Source organism: Lupinus angustifolius, chromosome LG05, assembly GCF_001865875.1.
Source record: "Lupinus angustifolius cultivar Tanjil chromosome LG05, LupAngTanjil_v1.0, whole genome shotgun sequence".
Classification (NCBI taxonomy): domain Eukaryota; kingdom Viridiplantae; phylum Streptophyta; class Magnoliopsida; order Fabales; family Fabaceae; genus Lupinus; species Lupinus angustifolius.
Window position 1 is genome coordinate 7,765,663 of NC_032013.1, and position 10,390 is coordinate 7,776,052.

The 10,390-nt window shown below is 35.7% G+C and overlaps 1 protein-coding gene across 1 annotated transcript; it reads left to right on the forward strand.

The window, feature by feature from the left end:
* LOC109347619 (formin-like protein 5) lies at nt 1,542-8,444 on the forward strand. The gene is made up of 7 exons (XM_019587553.1): nt 1,542-2,170; nt 2,213-2,486; nt 4,396-4,921; nt 5,150-5,762; nt 5,844-6,052; nt 6,672-6,907; nt 7,388-8,444. The coding sequence occupies exons 2-7, from the start codon at nt 2,322-2,324 to the stop codon at nt 8,255-8,257; spliced, it is 2,619 nt and encodes an 872-aa protein (XP_019443098.1). The 5' UTR covers nt 1,542-2,170; nt 2,213-2,321; the 3' UTR covers nt 8,258-8,444.

The following is a 10,390-nucleotide window of genomic DNA, read 5'->3' on the forward strand; positions in this document are numbered from 1 at the left end:
TGTTGGGCGCATATAAAATTGGTGTAAGCTTTGTTCCTTTTTATGAGGTGGATAGTGTAAAATTTCTAAGGTTTCTCACTCACTTCCTATTTTTGACCTTCCATTTCTTTTTTTAATGTATCTAAACCTTCCTATTCAACCATCCCGGTTATTCTGGATTCACTCTATTTAGCCTGGTTCAACTAGGTTGCTGTCATGGTTTCTTATTTTGTAAACAAAACATAGGTGTCTTCACTACCATGTAGCGGTTGGACAGGCGGAATCGTTAGTCCTAACATCATTGATGTTTATATATTTAGCATTGTTTTAAGATGGATGAGACGTTTAATCAATAACTTATACAAATCTTTTCGTTTTTCAATTCAATCGGATCTATTCGTTTGTAGTACAAATTTTGGTTAAACCATGTTAATTTGGGTTAATCCGGAATCACACAGAACTTAAAAATTAAAAAAATGGAGATATTATTCCAATAGTATACTTCTACTTCATTCTTGTAAAAAAAATGAAAAGAGATTACTTTAATATAATTATTTATTATCAATTTTTTATAGTTGTAAATTTATAAATAATTATTAGTTATGTATGATGTTGTCATCTTGGTAATAAGTTGATGAGTTACTGGTTGAACCAATAAATAATGTTTGGACCGGTTGACTCAGTTTACATTAAAAAATGTAAAAAAATCATAATACTAGTTATCATTATTTAATATCTATATACTCCGATTTTAAAAATATTGTCGTACCTTATTAAACAAGCAACAAATAATGTTTTACTACATAATGTCATAACTAAATTGAAAACAATATCAATCAAGATAGATGTTATGTTTTAATTGCAAGAAAAACACATTTAAGTAAACAGAATTTTGATAGAATATATATTAATAAATAATAAGCACAACTAGAAATGAGTTGAAAATATTGAAGTCACCAATCCTATCATCTGAGTCATTGGTTTTAGGTTTTAACCAATCGATAAACCTAATTTTGATGCAGAACCGATTAGATGAGAGGTTTAGATCGATCTGATGTCAGGTTCATGATTGAACCAATCGAACTAGCCTATATGAATTGGTTTTTATGACATTGTCAAGTTCACATTGATGCTTTTTTAGAGAAAACATGAACACCAAAATTAAAATGATAGAGATTAATTTACTGAATAAAAAAATTAGATTTAAGAGTTAGTTATGATGAAGAATGTGTTAGGCATCTGACACTAATAATCATTATAAAAACGGGAATGTAAATCAATTACTTGGAAACATTAATCTTACCAAGACCCATCCCGCATATAATATCTCCTTATTAAAGATGGAGATAATGAAACTATAATATTTTTTAGTATATCAAGAGTATTTTCTTATCATTTTAGGTAAGAAATTAATCACTTTCAAATATGTAATTATCACTTTTAACAAGTGTCGCTATCAGGAATTGAATCTCTAACATTTTGATCATGAAACCATGATATGTATATTTTTATTTTTTTATTTTTACAATAAAGCTTGAAAATGGTAACAAATTGAAAAAAAGAGGGGAGAAAATAAGATAGAAAAGAAGGAAAAAGAAGCTTAAAAGGAGAAGTCTATGTTCCTGAGTAGGCGCCAATGTCCTAATCCAGAATCATTCATAGGACGGGCCCTTTGCGTGTAGGGTTCTCGCGCCAAGAAGAAGGAATAAACCTCTCATCTTCATAATAAACACAATCATCCAAAACTATATCTCACTTTAACTACAACATTGCTACATTTTCTACCTTTCATCATCAACATTATTCAATAATAGAAATAACATGGCCTATTTGCATTGATCCAACAACAAAAGCTTGGGTTTTTTAGTTGCTTTCATTGGATCCATGTCACGTGCAGAAAATCATAGAGACCCTTTTTTTGAAATCTTTGTTAGAAGCTTTCATCTAGGTTTGCATTTGAATTTCAATCTTGTGGTTGAACTTTTTTTGGACCCAATTTTGATTGCTTCATTGTGGGTTTAGATTTTCGTTTTTAAATTTGTATTTATCTTGATCCGACTCAATTATAAATTAACAATTTTGGAGAAGGGGGAAGCAAAAAAAAAAATCATTGTGTATGACCCAAAATTCTGTATTATTTGTGCTACATCCTTGTTGGGAATTGTGGAATTTGTGTCTGGAGGCCAGTGATTGCGGTATAATAACAACAACAACCAAACCTTTATCTACTAAGTGCGGTATTGTGCAGAGGAATTAAAACCGGGTTGGCATTGGATTATGAAAAAAGTGATTTTTATGTGCTTGTTGGGTTTAAACCTTGATGAATTAAGAAGCACTTTGGAATGGCAATTCAACAATATACTTGTGTCATATTAAGGGTTAGCTTCTGCATTGTCTTTGTTCTTAACCTTGTGGCAGCTACTAGCATTGAAGAAAAGAATGAAGCACAAGAAGAATTCATTGGCCAACTATTTGATCCTGCATCTGGAATGTTAAATGAGGACACGGTGAGACTTGCTTCACTATTTATGTGTATATTTTGGTAGCTATTAAGTTCAAATGCATTTTTATCATTTTAATCCTAAAAAACGTGAACAAAATATAGGGATTTGGACATTTTGAGGTTTTGAGTGAATTTCTAATGAAGATGAGTAGTTTTATGTTTTCTTGCCTTGATTGTGTTTATAGGTTGGTGTAGAAGTTCTGTTTCTACATATTTGCATAGTTTTTACAATCTGATTTCATCCGGTCCCATCTTAGTTTCTGCACATACACACTCTGATTTTATCGGGTCCCATCTTAGTTTCTGCACATACTCACTCTGATTTTGACACCTCACACAAGTGTGATATAATGTGATTCTGGAAAATGTGTCTTTATTGTCTTTACCAGTCACTATCTTTACCATGCTGTTAAGCCCAGAAGGCGGGGTTACATGTAGCTGCCATGCTTTATTCTAAGCAAGTACTTAATGATAATATATGGCTTATTTGACAATATTTCAGCCTCATAGAGGTAGATACCATGTGTGCCTAAATCCATGATTCGCTGATATAAAGAATGACCTTTTGAGTGAATTTTAGGTCTACGACCAGTAAAAACTGTAGTCATTGATATTGATGAAGCCGGGGCTATCTCTTAGTTATTTACTTTACATCCAAGTATATCATCTCATTTACCCTATCCATTCAGCAGAGTCTTATTAGTTGGCCCTTTTAGTTACAATTTAAGCAGATAGTGACTACTATAACATGATGATATACTTTTATAGTTTAATGCTCATCTTCTTCATGCTTGCCTTCATGTGGAATATTGATTAATGCTTTGAAACCTGCTAACACCCCCTTTCAAACATACTCTTTGCAATTCTGTCTATCTCTTATGTAAGACTTAATCAAGGATGCCTCAGTCGGAGGAGAGAGACTGACTAAGTCGATTCTAAGAAGCAAGCAAGAAGGCACTCCTAAGCGCAGAAAGCAGTGAGCCGGGGGCCTAGCCTTGATTCATTCTTCTTCCCAGTTCCCAGACCGGAGAATATAAATTCATTATGTTGATTAACCTTTTTCAGAGCACAGGGCAGATGGGAAGAATAGCTATATTTCGTATCCAAGCCCAAGCAGCAAGGGCGTTAAGGCTTTCTTTTCTTGCTTGAATCAACTTCCTAAACCTCTTCCTGCTCATTGACTATTGGGATAACTTGAATATGACTATGTTAAGGTTTAAGATAACCCGGGAAATGATGGAGTTCTTTCTATTTAGATGTATCTCTCGTTCTTGGAGTTGCCGGTGCTTTAGTAAGAAGAGTATTAGTAGGAACTCTTGTTAGTCTTGTTGTCGTATACGGTACTAGCCTTTTAGTCGTTTCCAGGGCTCTTCTCTTGTCACGAATCGGCTCTTTGAAGGAAGGAGGCAAAAGGTCTAGGCCCATCTATCCTAGTTAAGTGAACCTTAAGCTAAGCTCTGATCTTCTTACTCTAATAGCGGCAACAGCAAGTGCCCTTACTCCTAATCTTTTAACAAAACAGAATCATCTTTAGTTATGATAGAACCACAAAAGTCAACTGAAAGCAATGGTCGTAGAATTGCAAAGTTATATTATTATGTGGCATGATTTCATGAGTTTTTATCTGAATTTTTTGATATGGTATTTAAGTAATTACTTTTCTATGTCTTATCTTGAGAGGCACACTAACTTGATCGAGAAAGATGGTATAATGTTTTGATGTATTTGTTCACCTAATTCAACCAGATTTTGATATGAAATTCAATAAACTATCAAAAGATATTTACAAAAATAAGATTCTAAAGGTCATGTGCCACTAAATCATGGTGCTTTGATTATTTAATATCATCTGTCAGATTTCAGGAACACAAAGGTTCACATTACTAAAACTGGTTATAGTTTCGTAAGTGCAGGCGGAGATATTATGGACCACTTGCTGGGAAGATTTGATTCATTTAAAGAAAGAATTCGGAGATCTTGACTTATGCCTCTTACTGGAATCATCATGTAGTAGCAATGAAATTAGTTCAGAAATTGGACCAATAGCACAACAAAACATCCAAAAATTCATCAATACTTGCCATCCTCAGTTGAAGGGAGTTTTTCTGCACTGTTTGAGAAAAAAGAAACTTCCACTCCATGTTTCTGGAGAAGATAAGGAATTCCTTTCTTCCAGAAGAAAATTAGGTTATATTTTGCACCAACGCATATCAGAACTACCAAATGGAGCATCCAAAAATGATCCTGAAAGTAATAAATCAAAAACTAAGTCCAAGGATTCTGACCACAAAAAATCAGTTGGTACTGTTGTAGCTATAACTGCAGTGATTGCATTTGTATTTGCAATACTGCTCTTTTTATGTTGTTGTGGGAAAGGCCGAGTTAGTCAAACTGATGAGAGGCCCCTTCTCAGCTTGAGCATGAGTGACTGCTCTGTTGGTACGTATCATACTTCTGTTCGAAAAAGTTATTTTCCCTATCATTCTCGACAACTTTTGGACAAGTTATCTTTTTTTAAAGCATAACATTATCCTACATAAAAAGAAAATTGGTCTGTAAGTTGTCGTGAATGGTCGTATTAACGACACTTATCTATTTCCATTCTCTCATGTTCATACCTTGCTAATATGATGTAATAGTTTGACTAAATTCCCTTCAATCATACAGCTTCTTCTTCCAATAATAATGCATATCAAAATCAAAGTTCCATAAAAGATGAAAACCCTGGGTTTCAGTTATCCGGAGATACTTCGCCTCATGACATGAAGAGCTCAGTGCAGGAAAATCAAGCAGCAGGATCTGCAAGCCCATCATTTGAACTGAAACTTCCTCCCGGGAGGGTTGGACCCACACCTGGAATGGCTCCTTTGAAACCTCCTCCTGGCAGACATGTGCCTCTTCCATCAAAGCCTTCTGATAGTGCCACTGCTGCTCCTCCTCCCCCTCCTCCTGCACCACCACAGCCACCCAGTGGTGGACCTCCACCTCCTGCACCCCCACCGCCTCGTGGTGTTGGCCCTCCGCCTCCTCGGCCTCCTCCACCACGTGGCCCAAGACCACCACCACTTCCTAAGGGTGGTGTAGCTCGTCCTTCATCAATTGATCAAAAGGGAGCTCGCCCCTTAGGTGGTGGACAAAACGTTCAAAACAATGATGGAGGTGATTCAGAAGGTGAAGCTGATGCTCCTAAAGCCAAGTTAAAGCCTTTTTTCTGGGATAAGGTTCAAGCCAACTCTGATCAAGCAATGGTTTGGAATCAGATAAAAGCAGGATCATTCCAGTAAGGAGTAAATCTCGAACTTGTTTTGCTAGTTTATCATTAGCTGCTTACATTCTGATTGAGTGGATAAATATTTGACAGGTTTAATGAAGAAATGATGGAGTCACTTTTTGGCTATGCTGCTACTGCTGAAAAAATCAAAGTCGGCCAGAACAAGAAAGAGTCTACCTCCCATGATCAATCACGACAGTATATCCTGTTAATTGACTCAAAGAAATCACAAAATTTATCAATTCTGTTGCGAGCACTGAATGTAACACAGGAAGAAGTTTGTGATGCACTTCTTGAAGGTCATTTTCTTTTTCCTTCAATTTTTCTTCAACAAGTGCGGATTGCTTTCGTTCTTCTGGGCACTCATATGTATGCACTAATAGATGTGTGGAATATTATATATATGCAGCTTTACTTTCTTGCAGTTTGGGAGGATAGAATATGGCAAATTTCTGTTAGGTTTTGAATATTAAGAAATGAGACGGAGAAAGTTTCAAAATTAAACTAGTGCTGTAAATGTTGAAACAGGTCTATCTCTGAAGTCTGAACCATATCCAGGCTTCACTGCCTAATCATTTTTGTACCTTATGTTTTTAAAAGTGATAAGCTATTTTGCATTTGATTTTGACACTAAGGTATAATGTTGTATACACTGGTAGATTTATGTTCCTTATTGAATCAATATGGATTGCAACTTTTACTTTGCTATTACTGTGACCAAGTGCAAATGAACATCAACTTTCTTTTGATTTAGTTATGAACATGCATGCATTTATTGACATTCCCTGTTGAATTAGCTTTCCGACGAGTAATGGATTCTAAAACTGATGAACCGACCAGCAAAAGAAAGACTAGAATTAATTTATTATCTTTGGTTCCACTTGTATGATAGCTTTGAATTTGTCTTTGGTTGATCAGGTAATGAGCTTCCCTCGGAATTCCTTCAAACCTTGCTGAAGATGGCACCAACACAAGAGGAAGAACTCAAGCTTAGACTTTTCAGTGGTAACCTCGCGCAACTTGGACCAGCTGACCGGTTCCTGAAAGCTTTAGTTGACATTCCATTTGCATTTAAACGAATGGAAGCACTGCTTTACATGGGTATTCTTCAAGAGGAGCTCAAAGCTACCATGGAGTCGTTTGCAGTTTTAGAGGTTGGATCTCTAAATTGCATCAATCACTCTTTAACCTACACCTTGCATTGCTTTGACTCTTAACCTTATAACCCACCATGATCATAAAGGCGGAGCTACAATATATTTATCGAGGAGGTCAAAGAAGAACAATACTTTATTTACTTGGTCAACTTAATGAATTTATACACATTTTTTAAAAAAAAGCTTTTAACATTTTGAGGTAGCTAAAGCCAGGGCTGGTGCATACTGTTAGTTTAGAGTAATTATGGCTACCCCAAAATTCTTAGAAGTTATAAGTCTTCCTTATGCTTCTTTTTAGTAAAAACATAAATCTTCACGAATTAAGTATTGATACTCTTTAGCTTACCCGATATAAACCTTTTTAGCTTCGCCGCTAGTTATAGCTTTGGTATTATATCATTATGCAACCACCCCTTATGATCATTAATTAAAGATCAAAACAAATCTGATTCTTGTCATACCTTCATGTGATGTCAGATTGCTTGTAAGGAACTAAGAAGCAGCAGGCTGTTCTTGAAGCTTCTAGAAGCTGTTCTTAAAACTGGAAACCGTATGAATGATGGGACATTCCGTGGTGGTGCACAAGCATTTAAGCTTGACACGTTACTGAAATTGTCAGATGTAAAAGGAGTAGATGGCAAGACTACTCTATTACACTTTGTGGTTCAAGAGATAATGCGCACCGAGGGTATAAGAGCTGCTCGTATGGCAAAAGAAAATCGTAGTTTCTCTAGTCTTAAAACAGATGACCTTCTTGAAGACGTTTCTTATGAGTCAGAAGACCTTTATCGCGAGCTTGGTCTTGAGGTTGTATCACGTTTGAGCAGTGAACTTGAGAATGTTAAGAAAGCAGCAGCTCTAGATGCTGAGACCTTAACAGGAACTACTGCCAGACTTGGCCATGGTCTCGTAAATGCCATGGATTTTGTTAACAACGATCTTAAGAACTCAGAGGGTGATGATAGAGGGTTCGTAGAGACGGTGAAGAGTTTTTTGGAGAGTGCTGAGATTGATGTCACGAGTCTATTGGAAGAAGAGAAGAAAATCATGGCTCTAGTGAAGAGCACTGGTGATTACTTCCATGGGAATTCCGGTAGAGATGAAGGTTTAAGATTGTTTGTAATAGTCCATGATTTCTTAATAATGGTGGATAAGGTATGCAAGGAGATAAGACTTACACCAAAGAAGCCATCAGCAAAACATGTCAAACAAGAGACTTCTAGTTCTAGAAGGTCATCATCTTCAGAAACTCGCCCTCCACCTTGTGATGTTCGGCAGCGGCTTTTTCCAGCAATCGTAGATAGGAGGAGGAAGGACGACTCTAGTTCCGATGATGAGAGTCCATAGGTTCAAGTTGGAAATGGTATTGTAACTATTGTTTTCTTTGGTCATATCATATCCTTAGCTCCTTAGCCTTACTTACATGTACTTGGATAGATTGAGAATGATAATGTATCTTCTCATGTACTTTTTCCTGCTATGTAATCATATGAAAGAAAGAAATAGATGAAGCTTATAAAAGATATGCTACAAATTTTGACTTGACCATTAGTACTATCTGTGTGTCTATCTCTTTCTTTTACACGACCACTAACAAGAGAAAAAATACGAGAGGATCCTACTTATCGCTATCAGATATTAGACTTGCTATTCTTATATAATTTTGAAAGGGATTGTGTCATTGATCATTGATGATAATTTCAATGTAGGTATTCATGGTTGTGGATTTCCTTTTGCATAGGGATGATTTATGTCTCTTCTTGAAGGGGTTGAAGTGACTTCATACTATCATCATTGCTGGCCCTATTGGAATTTGATTAAATAGTTAACAAGAGAAAAAACTACTTCTGGGTCAGTTGTCATGTATAGGGTCTTGATTGTTTATTTCACAATTCTTTATTCAATTTAATTGTCTTGAATTTTTTTGTATGAATATAGTATTTTTTCTTTACAGGCAAGAACACCACTTCAATCTTTCCCTTAGTCAATAAAAGATGAAGAGATGATAAATCAACTAACTGAAGAAATATGTTTTTTTTTCAGTTTCATGGTTTAGTTAACTTTTTTTCTTGTGGAACTGATTACATTTAGTTTGGTTTACTATTCTAGAGATTTAGAAGCTATCGAAACCAAACCCCATATTAAAAAAAACTACTTTCTTTGTGTCTCACAATGCAGCCTTGACCCCACTTAACCATTCTTTCTAAATTAGCCTCGGCCTTCTCTGTTGTTAGCCTTCTCTGTCACCAAACTCTCATGCTCTCTCGTCGGTCACCACCATCGCCTCTTTCCCTCATCTCCATTCCCTCCCTCCTTACCTATCACCATAGTCTCTCCCTCCTTCCCTATCACCATAGTCTCTCCCTCCTTCCTTCGTCCCTCACGCGATGGGCATGGTATGGTAGCATACAGTGGTAACACTTAGGGTGAGCAGGACCCGACCCTACCCGCTCATTCGGTATAGTCTGATCATGATCGGACTGAATAGGGTCAGGTCTTTTCGAGTCTAGGGTTGGGTTTGGGTTCAAAAATTAGACCCGACCAATATTTAGAGTCGGGTAAGGGACAAGCATGACTTTACTCATCCCGTCACATGGTTACTCACTCATCATGTTTGTATGTGTCTCTATTTAATTGTGTACAGAGTCATGAACCTGTTTAGTCAAAAATATCATTGATTGTCTAATTTTTTCATCATATATACATGATTAACAATATATATATATATATACATACCATTTTATATGTCAAATTACATATTCATCCTAATAAGTAATATTGAGAAGACTTTTATCTAAAATGAGTATGTATTGTATTTAATTGGGTCTATGGTCGGGTTCGGGTTCAGAGGCTGACCATGTCAATATATAGGCCAAATTAGCTTTAGGTTTAGGGTTAGGGCCGGATCCGGGTTCAAAAAATGACCAGATCTGACCCGACCAATATTTAAGGTCAGGTAAGGAATAAACATTGGTTCAATCCGGTCCATGCTCACCCCTAGTAGAACCAAACAAAGAGAATTACTTTATATGAACCTTAAATCCCCAATTAGTCAATACTTATTTCAAATATTAATTTCCCAACAGTAAATCCTGAATTAGTCATTACTTGTTTCTAATTGGTGAAACTGATGACCTTTACTTAATTGAATGAATTTTGCTTATATCTTGTTGATGATTTTGTTTTCAGGGTTAAAAGTCAACTCAGTAACCTTGGTAGAAGAGAATAATAATTATATGTCCCAAAAAATTGTGTCCATGTTCTGAGTTAATCATATTTTATAAAGTAATATAAAAAAATTATTTTCTATTTTTATGTTGTTTTTATTAATTAATTGATATTTTTTGATTGGATTGGAATACGATGAGATACAAAATGTTTGGACCAGTGATCTCCATTCGATTGAAGAAGTAAAAAACTTCACTACCCCGTTCATTGAGACTCTATTTTGGTTTTGCACATACTTTTATGCTAACCATA

Coding starts and splice junctions, on each gene's coding strand:
- LOC109347619 (XM_019587553.1), top strand. CDS start 2,322: ATGGCAATTCAACAATATACTTGTGTCATATTAAGGGTTAGCTTCTGC. Junction 6,053..6,671: donor TTGTGATGCACTTCTTGAAG/GTCATTTTCTTT, acceptor TTGGTTGATCAG/GTAATGAGCTTCCCTCGGAA. Junction 6,908..7,387: donor AGTCGTTTGCAGTTTTAGAG/GTTGGATCTCTA, acceptor ATGTGATGTCAG/ATTGCTTGTAAGGAACTAAG.